The sequence below is a fragment of the Triticum urartu genome, chromosome 6A, assembly GCF_056163025.1.
Source record: "Triticum urartu cultivar PI428250 chromosome 6A, HENAU_Tu73, whole genome shotgun sequence".
NCBI classification, from domain to species: domain Eukaryota; kingdom Viridiplantae; phylum Streptophyta; class Magnoliopsida; order Poales; family Poaceae; genus Triticum; species Triticum urartu.
In genome coordinates this window covers 39436103-39452739 of record NC_141878.1, presented here as the reverse complement: position 1 = coordinate 39452739, position 16637 = coordinate 39436103, and the positions used below count along the sequence as shown (strand labels likewise).

General features: G+C 43.7%; 1 protein-coding gene across 1 annotated transcript; it reads left to right on the top strand.

Annotated features, from left to right (window-relative positions):
* Nucleotides 1–2753: 2753 nt before the first annotated feature.
* On the top strand, nt 2754–3152 carry LOC147963646 (uncharacterized). Its single transcript, XM_087527378.1, has one exon. It carries the CDS (start codon nt 2754–2756, stop codon nt 3150–3152), a length of 399 nt encoding a protein of 132 aa, XP_087383504.1.
* The last annotated feature ends 13485 nt before the right edge of the window (nt 3153–16637 follow it).

The window sequence follows — 16637 nt, the reverse complement described above, 5'->3', positions numbered from 1 at the left end:
TGAACCATTGCACTATCCCCGAGGGATGGAATGATACTACAATTGTGATGATTCCAAAGGTCAATTCACGCGAGAAGGTAACTCAATATAGACCTATTAGCTTATGTAATGTGGTGTATAAGATTATCTCCAAAATGTTAGCAACACGCTTAAAAAGAAGAGAGATGGAAAGGAGGGTTTATGCGCTATCAAACTTGATATGCATAAGGCTTATGATCGGGTTGAGTGGCCTTTTTTGTAGGGAGTTATGTTGAAACTTGGATTTCAGGAGAGATGGGTTAACCTTATTATGCAGTGCGTCTCCACTGTCGAATACAAGGTTCGGATTAATAATGAAGAGAGTGAGAGATTCAAGCCTATGAGAGGCTTAAGACAAGGAGATCCTTTATCACCCTACCTCTTCTTATTATGTACGGAAGGTCTTACCGCTCTTTTGACGCATGCGGAGGAGAATGATAATTTTTATGGAATAAAAGTGTGTAGAGAGGCCCCCTATGTTACTAACCTTCTCTTTGCTGATGACTCATTGATCCTCATGAAGGCGAATCTTCGCAACGCGGAGACTTTGAAATCTATTCTGGACTTGTACTGTGCTGCCTCGGGACAAATGGTGAGCGTTGATAAGTCTAGCATTTTTTTCAGCCCGAATACGAGAGTGGACACCAGGGAACATATTTGCTCAATCATGAACATCATGATCGAGGCGCTCAATGACAAGTATCTGGGTTTGCCAGAAAATGTGGGCGTAGATAAGTCCGCTTGTTTTTAGTATTTGATGCGATCGCATCATCATGAAAATTAGCTGGTGGAAGGAAAAAATACTATCTACATGGGGAAAGGAAATTCTTCTTAAATCTATTGTCCAATCCATCCCTACCTATGCGATGTCCGTCTTCAAAATTCCTAAAAAAAATTGTAAAGGAATAACTGACGCGATGTCATATTTTTGGTGGGGTGATGACGACAACCATAGGAGGATGCATTGGATGGCATGGTGGAAAATGTGTGTCCCAAAAAACCAAGGTGGTATGGGATTTCGTGATATCCATTGTTTTAACTTGGCGTTGCTGGCTAAACAGGCTTTGCGCCTTCTTGAGAACCCAGATTCTTTATGTGCGAGGATAACACTAGTGCAGAACCGGGCAATAGCACCGGTTCGTAAGGCCCTTTACTGCCGGTTCGGTAACTGGCACTAAAGTGTGGGCACTAAAGCCCCCCCCCCTCCTTTAGTACCGGTTCAGCACGAACCGGTGCTAAAGTGCAACCACGTGGCACGAGTCAGCTCCGGGGGTAGGGAGCCCTTTAGTACCGGTTGGTGACACCAACCGGTATTAAAAGGTTGGGAGGTTTTGGGTTTATGATTTCTTTTTCATTTAATTTTGTGTTTTCCATTTAATTCTTTTTCGTTTGCTGGTATTTTATGATACTACATATTGTACACGTTATGCATATATATAAATAGAATTTCTAGTAGAACCGATCACACACACACACACACACACACATATATATATATAGAATAGTTATTTGGATCACGGAGCGCCAGCCGCAGTAGTGTTCCCGAACTCCATCGAAAAAAATGATCTTGTGTGCCGCACCTCCCGTGCCTGATCCCCACCTCGCTCGCCTTGATCCCCCCGACCCGCCGCCAGTGCTCCGCCCCGCCCTGGACCCCACCCCCCGCCGTAGTTGCCCCGCCCCACCGCCGCCTGGCTCCCTGCGCGCCGCTGCCCCGACCACCCGCGCGTCGCCGCCTGGCTCCCCGAGTGCTGCCGCCACGACCAAGTGTGTGCCGCCGACCCGACCACATGCCCGCCGCCGGCCCGACTCCATGCGCGCCGCTGACTCCGACCATCCGCGCGGCGCCGCCCCGACCACCTGCACGCCGCTGCCTGTCTCCCTGTGCGCCGTCGGCATTGACCACCTGAGCGCCGGTGCCACGCCAAGATCCAAGCTGGAGGTACACTACATGTCAGCATCTGATCTCCCGTGCTCCTCCCCTCGAGTTCTTCTCTTCCTGTGTCGCCAGAAGCCAACCATGGTGAGCATCGTCCCTCCCCATCAACTCTCTCCGACCTTCCCTGTCAACTCTCTCTGACCTTCCCCGCACCTCTCCTAGCTGCAGCGCACAGTGCTTCGTGGCATCCTAGGTTCCCATGAAAATCCTCTCGTGTGTGCAAAGCTATGCCATCCAACTAATATGGATAAATTTGTTTAGCAGTTTTTTCTCTTTGAACTAGCTGACAAAAATGCTCCAACTTATGGATGTGTTGCTCATGTGAAAAATGTGTTAACTTAACTTCACAATCTTGACCGATGATCTTTCAAAAAATGTGTTAACCCCTGCTCCCACGCATCGGCGACCAACCATCTCCAATCCTCGCGCGCACGCCGTAGCACTTGCATTTCGATGCTCCAATGCCTACTGGCACTGCCTGCATCTTTGTCCTACAAAAAACTCTAGCAGTGTTTAATTTCTTGGGATTTCTTGCAGCAGTTCAATATATATTATACAAGAAGAAGAAACTAACAATATGTTGCAGATGTTCTCTTTTGTGATTGTCGTAGACTTCCAATAGTTTAGATGTGGGCAAGTCAAACAGAGTTCTCTTTGCTTCTGTTGATCTTCTTGGGTCATCAGGATTGTACACATTGGCAGGTCAAACAGAGTTCTCGTGGAAGGTCGAACAAAGATGCTCGTGGAGCCGTTTCTGCTAGTCGCCATCCCCTTGTTATGTCCACTAGGACTTTGAATGTCAAGGCCGCAAGCGAGGAAATCGATCTACCGAAAGAAAGCGGCGGCGGGGGCGTCGTCTCACCACCACAACCACGGCAGCAAGGCGAACTACATCCATGGCAGGAGACCGGCACCAAGGTGGCCTACCAGGGTCATGGATGGGTTCAGGAAGATGCTGGTGGGCCTGTTCGCCTTCCCGCCGGGGCCGCCCAAGGTCACCTTCTCCGCCAACTCCAGGGGCGGTGGCGAGGACGCCGTGGCTGTGGCGCCCAAGAGGCCATCGTGCAGCAGCTCCAACCTGCAGCCGGTAAACAAGGCGCACTACGACGAGGCCATCTCCGACTGCGTCGAGTTCTTCCACCGGTCCGCCAGGGTGGATGTCAGGTCACGGCCGTTGTCGTCGTCCCACTTCTGAATTCCCATCGTCGACAACATTGTGCTAGCTTCAAGCATATCCCACTGTGTGTCGGCATGTGTATGTGTGTCTGTCATGTTACTGTGTTCTTTCTTTTGACATCTGTCATGTTAGTATGTTACTGTGTTAGTAAAATGGACAGTGAGCCAACTGCTGCAGGTCAGTGGTAACAAGTATCAAAGAGTTTTGGACACGAGGATGTTGCAAAGTCCTAGTCGGCTAGCGATAACTATGTTATAACTTTATGGTAGGCCGATCATAGCTTGGATTAGTGTATTTCATTTCATAGCTTGGACTTTGTAACTTGTTAAGTTTATTGTGCAGAACCTTCAGAAAAGATACCAAAAAAGTATGTTATGGACATTGTAACTCCTTCCCCTTTTTCCATTCATGCATGTTCTTTCACGTGATTTGATGTAAGGAAGTTTGTGTAAACCATATTGTTTACATACACATAAAGGGGTATGTGTTTTTTTAAAGTAATCTAGAAGTTCAAATATTATTGTATAGAGACTTCAATCATTGTATTTTAGGAAGAATGCATATTACTGTTAAAAAAATGCTTAGAGAAAAAGCATTCATAAAAAAAGTAGCAAGCCGATTTTTGGGAGGTTCAAAATGTTAAATTCGCAGAAAAAAAGAGTGTAGAAAAAGATGGGCGCCGCAAAAAATGATACTAAACAAACAAATAATTTGAAGTACAAATTCGTGGAGTTGGGTAGTTCAATAAATGAAAAATACAAAACAAAAGACTAGTTTGTAGGTTGCACAGGCCCATGACAAGCTCGTAAATTTAAAAATTGTTTTTTATGGTGGAAAATATCCTTTGATTTCAATTTTTACGTAGAGAAACAGTGAGCAAAAAAGACCACAATAAAAAATGATGTCATTTTCCGTGATTTTACCCGTTTTATGTAGAGAAAGAGTTAGCAAAAAAAGACTAGTCTGCAGGTTGTTCAACATAATGTTATTATTCACCAATGCACCGCTTTCTCTTCGGGAGCAGAAAAAGAGAGAAGTTCATCCTGGCAGCCCAATGTGGTTCAATTTGTATCTTAAAAGAAGACCCTAGAAGTTCAAAATTAAATAACCATACGGTTCAATTTTTATTTAGTAAGAAACGATTTCCCTTGAGACTAAATAATCAAGCCACCAAGTTCACATTAATAATAACAAAGCAATTCAATATATACAAAAAACTCAAGTTCCTCCTGTTTTCTAGAAAAAGAAAAGTACGAAGTTCAATTTAAAAACTAAAAATACAAAAAGATTTTCACCGTTTCTAAATAAAGAAACTCTCGAAGTTCAAAGTAAAATAATGGAGCGGTTCGATGTTTACTAAAACTACTAGGATATTTTCTGTTACGAAAAAAAACAAGAAGTCCAAGTTTTAAAAATGGAGAAGTTCGATGTGAAGAAAAAACTTAGATTTTTTTCTCGTAGCTAAAGAATAAAATGAAGAAGTTCAAACTAAAATAATGGAATGTATCAAAAAGGTTTATAAAAAATGATTTCCCCATTTTCTAAAAATACCCGAGAAGCCCACATTAAAACAACATCATAGCTCAATCTTTACCAAAAAATAGAGCGCTTCAAAATTTCATAAAATAGATTAAGAAAAAAACCAGGAAGTCCATATTAAAAAATGGATAAGTTCGATGATTATAAAAAACTCAGATTTTCCTTGTTATTAAATAATGGAAACAAGAAGTTCAAAAAAAAATAAGAAGTTCAACTTTTAAAAATAGAGCACTTCAAAATTTCATAAAAAATGATTAAGAAATAAAACCAGGAAGTGCATATTAAAAAGATGGAGAAGTTCGATGATTATAGTGAACTCAGATTTTTCCTCGTTATTAAAGAATGGAAACAAGAAGTTAAAAAAATAAGAAGTTCAACTTTTAAAAATAGAGCGCTTCAAAATTCATAAAAAAAGATTAAGAAAATTAGATTAAAAATTTATAAAAAAACTCACATATTTTCCCATAACCGAGTAATGCATTTCAGATGACATTTAAAAGTGTAGAAAAATAAATCTTAAAAGGTTTGTTGAAAGAAGTTCAAGTGCTCTGTCCGGAGAAGTTCAAAAATTGTTGCCATTTTTTGCACTTTTAAAACCTAGGATTAACTTGTTCAAAAAATAAAAAACACAATGCCATTTTTTGCACTTTTAAAAACAACTCATAAACGGAAAAAATGATTGCTAGAAGTTCAAGTGCTCGGTGAGGAAAAGTTCAAAAAAATCTTGTGAGAGAGGTTCACCGTGTATTTAGATGTCCAAAATACGTAAAAAAATATGTTGTTTTTTGGTTTTTAAAATAATTCTCTCAAACCAGAGAGAAGTTCAAAGTGATAATAACCAGAAGTTCACGTACTACATGGTGTGTATTTCGTATAATAAAAATACAATAAAGTAAAACAGAGTGAAGTTCAAACAGACATGCCCCAGAAGTTCAACTACTTCACGCAGTGCAAAAAACAGCACGTCAAAAACAAAGTGATGTTCAAACAGACATACCCCGAGAAGTTCAACTACTTCATGCAGTGCGTTTCCATTCGCAATGAACGCAGAAATCATGATCTCGTCATTTCTCTAATTTATTTCAAAACGACAGGAATATCATCTGTGTAACTTCAAGTCCTCGATCGGAGAAAGTTAAAAAAATATTGTGAGAGATGTTTGTACAAAAAGAGTATCATTTGTATAACACTTACGAAATGGATGAGAAAAATACAATGTAAAATACGTCATAGAGGTTCAACGTGAAAACAGCAGGAAGTTCAACTACTATAGTGAATGAATTTGATATGAAAAACTTTTAAAATCATCGCGATTATGAAAAAATGATCAACACGGGAAAGTTGCGTGTTTACAATAGCTTTACATCGGTATATGACTTGCTCAATTCCAGTGAGTGGATGGAGAGCTACGAGCAGTGGATGAAGAGCTACGAGCAAGAAAAGCACATGAAAAAACAGAGTGAAGTTCAAGTACACGCGCCGAGAAGTTCAGGTTATTCACGCGGTGCATTTTCGAAGAATCAGTTTCGCGATAGAGGCTGAACGAATGATCCCGCCGTTTTCAAAATTACTTGAAAACGGCTAGGAATTAGAGAAAACCATCAACATGAAAAAGTTTCGCATTTTTCGTAGCTTTTCAACAATATATTATTTGCCCCATTCCGATAAGGTTTGTAGAATTACGGCGAAAATATGTTTTTCGCCATTTTCGAAACTGACTTAAAACCGTAAAGAATTGGGAGAAACAATACATACCAAAAAGTTTCGCATTTCTTCATGCTTTCCAACGCCATATCATTTGCTGCATTCGGACGCACAGTTAAAAAATTAGCTCGAAAATACGAACTCGGTAGGACTTGGACCATTTTCTAAATTACTCTTAAACCATTCAAAATTAGAAAAAAACTTTCCAGATGAAAAAGTAGCGCATTTTCATAAGCTTTCCAACGCCGTATCATATGCCTCCATTGGATTAGCCGTTTAGAAATGACATCAAAAAAACAAACTCAGCTGTTCGGTTTACGAAATTTTACGTTTTTTTCAAATTACTCTTTAACCATAGGGAATTAGAGAAAACTTTCAACATGTGGAAGGAGCGGTTTTGCAGCAGCTTTCCAACGCCATGTTATATGCCTCATTCCGATAAACGCCATATTATACGCCATCGAAAATACGATTCACGTTTTTTGTGCGAAGAAAAAACGGTTTTCAAAACTTCTCTTAAACCGCTTATATTTTGCCAAAAATTTAAGTTGGGTCATGATATTGGTGTCCATAGCTTTCCAACGGTATATCGCAAGCCCCATTTGGGCAATGTTGGCGGAAGTTCAACCTAGTTCACAGGGAAGTTCAACGTACTACTAGCGGGGCAGGTCAGGTTGTGATCAGAATATTATTCTGATCCCGTGATCAGAATAGTATTTATGTATATATCATCAAATGTCTCACAACCACCATTAATTCACACATATATACATACATGTATATATATACACACACACAATTAGCTAGCAATATACAATTTCTCCTAATTAGTGCCTTCGGAGCCAGTGGCATTAGCCTAATTGGTGCCTTCGGAGCACGATGACAATTAGAAGTGGTTCATGGGGGCTGTAGCGGGTAATAGTATTATCCTTTGGGATCTATGACCTGGTCGAGCAAAAATCTCGCTAGTTCCTCTTGAATTGCTTCTATGCGCTCCTCTGCTAGGAGCTGCTCCCGCATCTCTCTGAACTGTTAAGAAGGAGATCAATATGCACGTGTATTAGTTGTGTGACTAGATATCGATAATGGTGTAAAAATTGTGAATAGTGTTCTGACAAACGTACCCAGTCCTGTCTTTGAGATCCGCTCCTTTCGGACACCATCATGCGAATGTTGTCGCAAACGTAGTATGCACACAGATTATTCCCCGACGCCTGCTTCAGGGCCTTTACGAGAATGGAATTTGATCATATAATAATTAATCAAGCATGATAATTAAAGAGATGGCAGCTAGCTAGCTAGTACTACTTAATTACTTACCTTGGGTCGATACAATTTCAGCTTTCTTTTCCATTGGCCTGTAATGACGCTGATGAACTTTACCCAAGCCCTGCCCGCCGACAAAGAAAATGAATAAAGGGGTTATTAAATAGTTCATATTAGGAAATGACGAACTAAATAGGCCGGGATATAGTTAATAATGATTGAAATTACCTGTTGACTATCCCAAACAAGATGGTGTAGTCACTTTCTTTTTTAAGTAGTGAGTCCAGTATTTCAACTGTTCCTTCATCAACTTTAATGATTAACAAGATCCAGTGAAATCTGCATGCACACACGTTTGCATGTCTTAATTAAGTGGGCATATGTAAGCAAAAACATGTAGCTAGCTAGTAGGCAAAAACAGAATTTGTAGTACAAGACAATGTGACTCACTCGAAGTTGTAAGGAAGTAGTATATCTTCATTGGTATTGAGGCGCTTGAAGAACTCTAGCATGCTTTCCTCTACATTTTTTTCATAATATGCATCTAATTTTCATGTGTATTCATTAATGGTATTTGGGTCAATGAAGCCAATGCCATAGTGTCCACCTTTTTTAATTCCATACATCTTCATCCTGCATAATACCACAAAAAAGAATATAGTGATGATAATTACAGGTAATGATTGATCAAAATGATCACTACAACTAGCTTGAGACTTAAATTACATAAAGAAATCACTTACAGACAATAGCAACTGACGATAGATTTGTCGAGTGCATCTTGATTGTATAACTAAAATAGTTCTGAATACTCAACGGACACAACTTTCTCATGGAAGTAATGATCCTTCTTGACATTCACCATGAGGGACTCTCGATTGGAACTCTTGGTAATGTCCATGTACCATTGATGCAATTCATACATTCTCGTTGGGAGCTTCTTGTCCTTGTCTGGCTCGACCAAAGGTTGGCCCCGGACATATTTCTGTTTTATTTCCTCCTCTCTAAGCAGAGACATGGGCTCGATATCGAAGAGTTGTCCAACAGTGATCATGAGCCTTTCAGCCTGCTCAATATGCTCCTTGGTTATTACCACATCGCCCAGCCCGAGAATGTTAACGGTTTGCCCACAATAATATTGGGAGCGCGTACTCTCATGTGTTGTTGGCACAACAAGCGGAGGGATTGATTGCGCCGCCTATTCTCCGAGCTGGGGAACGGTTTTACCGCTCCTTTTTCTAGCTGATTTGCTCAAGCTCGAGCTCGCCTCTTTCTGTAGACGTGCTCGATTTAAATTCCTGAGGTGGCGCTCGTAGTCTGTGTCAACAGGCTTGGGAGCTGGTGGTCTAGCCATACGAATGAAGTGGTCAATCTTTTCCTTAGGCACTTTCTCCCTTGGCGGCGGTGGCGGTTTCGGTGCAAAATGGGCTTCCACCTCGGCCTTCGATATGACTGCGTTTTCCTCCTCGGACTTGTCGTAAGGCCTCTGCGGAAGAGGCACGAGGCTGCTTGGACCATATTGAAATCGCTTGCCTCCGTCTGTACCTCCAGTACTACCTCGACTTGTACCGCTATGCACCATAGTTGCGGTGGCTCTCTTCTGTGATTGCTGAGGCGGTGGAGACGGATGACGTGGCTGAGTTGGAGGAGGAGGAGTGGCCTGAAGTTGTGCCGGACTTGGAGGAGGAGTGGCCTGACTCTTTGCCGGACTTGGAGGAGGAGGAGTGGCCTGAAGCTGTGTCGGACTTGGAGGAGGAGTGGCCTGACGATTTGCCGGACTTGGAGGAGGAGGAGTGTCCTGACGCGTTGGTGGACTTGGAGGAGCGGGAGTCTGCTGACTCGGTGGCGGACTTCGACGAGGAGTCGCCTGACGGGGTGTCGGTGGCCTTCGAAAGATGATGCAATCCTTTCTCCATAGGATGATACGATGGTTGGCCTCTCCTAGTGTGTGCTCCTTGTCACCTCCAGGAATGTCAAGCTCTAGCCCCGAATATTGGTCCACCACCTCATCAACCAAGACACGAGCATAGCCCGCTAGAATCGGGTTGTAATGGAAGGTTGCCTCGGATGGATTTGTAAAAGCAACGGCGTCCGCCACCTTCATGGATATGCTCTTCATTTTGAAGTGTAGCTCGCAGTTAGTGTTCTCCATGATGTCATCCACTGGGTAGCTATCCAGCAATGCGTCGCCCAGGGCGGAACCCACGCTGCTTCTCGGCATGGATGGGACGGTGCTATCCAATGCTAGATCATCCGCTAGCTGCTGAGACCCCCTTTGCTGGCTAAGTGAGTCGATCTGCTCCTGCTGCCGCTGGAATTTGACTGCCAAGTCCGCGTGCGCTGATTCTAGGCCTTGAAGGCGTTCATAGTCCTGCTTCCTCTGCTCCTCCTCCATCATCCTCTTCTTCTCCTCCGCAATCTTCCTTCTCGCACATTTTCTGTAGTCGGCGTTCCAGTCCAAAAACCCTCATAGCATGGAATAACGCCCTTGCCTCGTGTTCTTCCCGGGTTTTTAGGATTTCCTAGGGCACGCATAAGCTCGTCGTTCTCTCTATTGGGCTCGAACACCCCCGATCGAGCCTCTTCTATTGCAACATGTATCTTATCTTGGGCTCCCTTCAGACATGCCTTCCTCGAAACTAAGCATGTCTTCGGGTCCAACTCCCCCCCATGCGCATAGAACCAAGTCCTGCACCTGGGGGGCTAGCTCAATGTAACTGGAGTGACACCTGCATCCTGCATCTCTTTCTCAGACTTATCCCACTTAGGCATTGCCACCGCGTAGCCACCTGGCCCTAGCTTATGGAACTTATATTTTTTGCGGCATTGGCCTTGTTTATTCTCGACCGTTCCTTAGATAATTCCGATTCCTTGAATTTCACAAAATCATCCCAATGAGCACTTTGCTTCTCTAGTGTTCCCTTGAATAGTAGAGTCTTCGTTCCTCCCTTGACGTACTGGTCCCATACACGATTCTTGTGGTTGTTGAATGCAACCGCCATCTTCCTAAGAGCAGCGTCCTTGATTTTCTCCACATCTGCATCTGTGAAATGATCTGGTAGGGTGAACTGTTCCATGAGCGTTTCCTAAAGCAGAAGTTTTTGTCTGTCGTCGACAAAAGTAAGATCTGGACGTGGCTTTGCTGGCTCTCTCCATTCTTGAAGGGAGATCGGGAGTTGGTCCTTCACCAGAACTCTACACTGACAAATGAACTTGTCCGCAATCTTCTTAGGCGCTAATGGTTCAACATTAGGTTTGATGGCCTCAATATTGTACTTTACGCCCTCCTTCAACTTTTTGTTCGGGCCTCGTACTGTCCTGCTGCCTAAAGATTTGCTCGATCCGGATGGCTGAAAGAAGAAAGATCGATTCGTTAATATATATCTTCAAGTCATTTAAAACATGTGATGATCACCAGATGCATGCTTATATAAATATACCTCGCCGGTCTTTGTTGTTTCAAGATCAATATTTTCTTTGTCATGTTCATAGTTCATGACTTCATCAATTCGGTCGTCGCGATCGAATATCATATCACCCTCCCCGCTGTTGTTTAGATCTTCGGAGCCGTCATAATCTTCTTCATTCTGATCATCATCTGGCCTGCGAGGATTGCGTATGATATTGAACCGGGCCTCTTCTCCCTCTCTGCCGGTATTTTCTGCCATAGGTTTTCTTAACTAATCCAAAAGAAATATATTCAAATTACAATGCATGGATGCAATCAATTAATAAGGAAAAACTGAATCAACCATAGTACATAATAAGCATCATCGAATATAATCTCGAATACGTCGTCTCGAATAATAGATATAATCTCGAATACATCGTCTCGAATAATATATATAATCTCGAATAAATCATCTCGAATATTATATATCGAATACATCACTAGCGAGCTAGCTAATAAAGATCGAATACTAGAGAGTAATCTAGGCCACTCGCGGTTCCTGAGGCACGGGCGGTGGACAACCAAAGTGAAGGAACCATCACTAGATCATAGCTCGGGTGATCTCCCGAAAGAACCTGCCAGGTATTGGAGAACCTGACGTCCATAGCAGCCATGTAGCGATGGACGTGCTCGTCCTCCTCCCTAACACGGCGACGTACCACCTCCGGCGGGGCCGGCTCCCTCCGCACCGAAAGTGGCCCACGCGAACGCCACCAAAGGAGATCAGGGTCGACGACGGGACCCGGGGCCAGGTTCCTCAACAAGCTTCGCGCCCCTGAAGGTAGCACCTCCCAGTGCCAGCCCGGCGGAGCCAAGTCCCGGACATGGGTCTTCTGAAGCAGGACGTCGTCGCGAACTGGTCGACGGCGAGGATGCGGGCCGGGCATCGTCGACAACAAATACTATATGCCGCAAAAGTAAAGTAACATTTTTTAAATGATGGATTGTGATTTCATATATGCAAATTCTAAATTTTATAACTAAAACTAACATTTCTAATATTTCCATAACTAAAACTAACATTTCTAATATTTCTATAACTAAAAAACATTTCTATATAACTAACATTTCTATATTACTAACATTTCTAATATAACTAACATTTCTATATAACTAACATTTCTAATATTTCTATATAACTAACATTTCTATATATTAACATTTCTAATATTTCTATAACTAAAAAACATTTCTATATAACTAACATTTCTAATATTTCTATAACTAAAAATAGAAAAATTGCTAACATTTCTATAACAATGTGTGTGTGTGGACATGGCGGCCGGGGCAGGAGCTCACCGGCGAGGCGGGGCGACGGGGGGCGACGACGGAGATGGAGACGGGCGGTGACGACGGGGACGGGGATTGGCCGGGCGGGGACGACGGGAGGACAGGGCGGGGCGCGGCGACGGGGCGCGACGCGGCGATGGGGACGGGGGCGGGCCGGGTGGGGACGACGGAAGGACCGGCCGGGCCGGGCGGGGACGACGGGAGGACGGGGCGGGGCGCGGCGATGGGGATGGGAGTGGGCCGGGCAGGGACGACGGGAGGACGGGGCGGGGCGCGGCAACGGGGACGGGCCGGGCGGCGACGAGGGGCGGCGGCGACGGTGCAGAGGAGAAAGAAGCAGAGGGAGAGATAAGAAACTGAAATTTTTTTGAAGTGTTTTTTTATATAGAACCCACCACTACTACAAAAACAGCTATAGCCAATATGGACACTAATGGCACACTGTACATGTGGTGCGCCATTACTAAATGCAAATGGCGCACCATGTGTTGGTGCGCCATTAGTGTGCAAATACTAATGGCGCATCACATCCGCGGTGCGCCATTAGTAATTTTTTTTTAATTTTATCAAAACTACTAATGGCGCACTGTGGGATGGTGCGCCAAAATTTTGAAACATAATTACTAATGGCGCAGGTGCGCCATTACTTGTCTAGTAATGGCGCACCACTCCCACGGTGCGCCATTAGTAATTATGTTTCAAAAAAATCAATTTTTTTATTTTTATTTTTTAAACTACTAATGGTGCACCATACCACGGTGCGCCATTAGTAATTTGGCCTAAACATTCCCCCGAATGCACCCCAGTGGACCGCCTTTTCAGTTTCAAAAAAATAAAAGAAATTAAGATTCTCATGTGATATGTGGTCTAGTTGTTAGCAAAATTTACAAACATGAATTTTTGACTTTTTTGCAAAATCTCTCGAGAATTTGTAAAAATGGGCATAACTTTTGCATACGAACTCGGATGAAAAAGTTTTTATATGAAAAATCATCTACTCGAAAAGTTACATCCGAATTTAACTGCGAGAACCCCATTAAATATTTTCAAAATCCTCAAAAACCTAACAGAAAAAAAGATACGGGGCTTTTAAGATCTGGAGAGGCAAAAGAATTCAAAAAAAAATCAAACTTACCAATGGCGCACCTGCCCATGATGCGCCATTACTATCTTCCCGCCTTCAAAATTCAAAATAAATCAAAAAAATAAAAAAAAAGTTACTAATGGCGCACCTACCCATGGTGCGCCATTAGTATCTTCCCGCCTTCAAAATTCAAAATAAATAAAAAAATAAAAAAATAGTAATGGCGCACCTGCCCACGGTGCGCCATTACTATGCCGTATATATGGCTGGGCGTGTCCTCTCCTCCTTACCTCTTCATTCTTCTCCTCCACTCCACCTCTCCTCCTCTCCTCCACTCCATCTTCCCTTGTCTCGTCCTCCATACTACCCTCCTCCTCTCCGGCGACCCCCTCCTCCTCTCCGGCGACCTCCTCCTCCTCCTCTCCGGCGACCTCCTCCTCCTCTCCGGCGACCTCCTCCTCCCTCCTCTCCTCCCCTCCCCTCCCCTCACGGTTTCTCCGCCCTCCTCTACGGTGAGCTCCTCCTCCCTCCTCTCAAGTGAGCTCCTCCTCCCTCCTCTCCTCCCATCCCCTCATGGTTTCTCCTTCCTGCTCTCCGATGCTCCAGTGAACTCCTCTCCGGCGACCTCCTCCTCCTCTCCGGCGATGTAGGCGAGCGCCTCTCCGGTCACCTCCTCCTCCTCCTCTCCGGCGAACTCCTCTCCGGCAAAAGAACATGGTAAAAGAACGTACAAGATCCAAAAACGGGAACAAAATTTGAAATAATATCGTGCAAAAAAAGAGAAAAAAATGAGCAAAAAATGGGCAAAAAAATCGCGATCCAGATCCAAATTCAAAATTCAAAAATAGCAATGGCGCACGGTGGGGGTTAGACGGTGTGCCACTACTATTTTCCCGCCTTCAAAATTCAAAAATACTAATGGCGCACCGTGGTCTATACTAATGGCGCACCAGTGGCCTATACTAATGGCACACCATGGCCTATACTAATGGCGCACCAGTGGTGCGCCACTAGTATACCAGATACTAATTGCGCACCACGGGTGCGCCGTTAGTAAAAAATACTAGTGCGTGGTACTAGTGGCGCACCAGTAGTGCACCATTAGTAGGCAAAACTGCTGCGCCACTAGTAGGCCTTTTCCTAGTAGTGCACCTTTAGTACCGGTTGGAGCTACCAACCGGTACTAAAGGTCTGTTTTAGCCAGGAGAAGCGGCAGGAACCGCACCCCCTTTAGTACCGGGTCGTGGTGCCAACCGGTACTAAAGGCCCCCCTTTAGTACCAGTTGGAGCCACGACCCGGTACTAAAGGGTGTGCGCTGCCAGGCGAGGGGCGTAGAAGTTTAGTCCCACCTCGCTAGCCAAGGGGCACTCGCACCTGCTTATAAGCCCCGCCGCCGCTGCTGTCTCGAGCTCCTCTCTAAAGCAGGCCTTCTGGGCCTCACTACTAGGGAAAAGCCTATACACAGAATCTTACCAGCAGCGCGCTTTAAAATCAGGCGCTGCTGCTAAGTAGCAGTAGCGCGGGTTTTTAACCCTCGCTACTACTAAGTTGATAGCAGTAGCGCTGGTTTTTAACCCTCGCTACTACTAAGCGGTCTCTACCGTGCCCCCCGGGACATGCCATAGTAGTAGCGCGGGTTTTTAACCCTCGCTACTACTAAGTTGATAGCAGTAGCGCTGGTTTTTACCCCTCGCTGCTACTAAGCGGTCTCTACCGTGCCCCTGGGCCATGCCATAGTAGTAGCGAGGGTTATAAACCCGCGCTACTACTAAGTTTTTACCCCTCGCTACTACTAAGAGGTCTCAACCGTGCCCATCCGGGACATGCCATAGTAGTAGCGAGGGGTAAAATCCCTCGCTACTACTAAAGGTCCCATTTTGAAACTGTACCCCACCCCTCCCCCACCCCCCTCCCGTGGATCGCCTTTTCGGTTTTGTAAAAAGCAAAAGAAAATGATAACAACTTCAAAAATTAAAATCCTTCGAGATGTAGTTATGTTACTACATCTACTAGTTAGGAAAATTTAAAAACTTAAATTTGGACATGTTTTGCAAAAAGTGTAGGGGAAATGTAAAACGGCTATAACTTTTGCATACGATGTCAGAAAAAATGTATAATATATCAAATGTTCAACACAAAAATCTGCATACGATGGAGACCGCCTACGGCCTGTTTGCAAATTTTTAGAATCCTCAAATTCTAAAAGGAAAAAAAAGTTATGCTCAAATTTCAGTTTTTTTTATTTTGGTCAAATCTGGTCAAACTATGGTCAAACTACTTATTCAAGATGTATTAGTGTTACTAAATAATTATTCAAGAATATTAGTGTTACTAAATAATTATTTCAGTTTTTTGGAATTTTGGTCAAATCTGGTCAAACTGTGGTCAAAATGTGGTCAAACTCCTTATTCAAGAAATATTAGTGTTACTAAATAATTATTGTTTTTTTAGAACAATAGTTTTAAACTCAAACAGCGAAATGTGTGACTTCATGCTCAAGCTAAATTCCCGAGGGTTAATAGATTGACATCTTACTATTGTCAGGAAAACAACAAGTGCAGACTTGGAATCGAGGGAGAATAGAACCCGGAAGTTAAGCGTGCTCAGGCTGGAGTAGTGAGAGGATGGGTGACCGTCCGGGAAGTTAGATGAGTTGGAATGATGAGGGGTGATTAGAGATTAAATTGAGCAGCGATGAGGGTGATTAGAGATTAGAGGTTTAAATAATTCAGAAATTTGAAAATTTGGGCAAAAAATTCGAAAAAAAATTCCGCGGGTTAGTAGTAGCACGGGTGGCACCCGCGCTGCTGCTATACGTTAGCTGTAGCGCCTTATTAGTAGCGCCGGCCCCCGCGCTGCTAATAGGCCCAAAACCCGCGCTGCTGCTAGGCTTTTCCCTAGTAGTGCCTACCTCTGCTGCGATGCCCTGTTGGGCCTACTGGGCTAGCGGGCCTGCATCCTGGCCCAACTAGAATTTGGGTTTCTAGTCATATGCAGGCAGTTGTGGCCCAGTAGGTGGGCTTTTTTCATTTAGTTTTTTCTTTTTTTCTTTTCTGCGTTATTTATTTTGTTTTATTTATTTTCAGTTGTCTTTGCTGTATTTTGAGTTTCTTTATAAATATTTTTGCTTTAGGTACAAAAAATTACAAACTTTTTGTTAGTGCTGGT

Coding starts and splice junctions, on each gene's coding strand:
- LOC147963646 (XM_087527378.1), top strand. CDS start 2,754: ATGTCAAGGCCGCAAGCGAGGAAATCGATCTACCGAAAGAAAGCGGCG.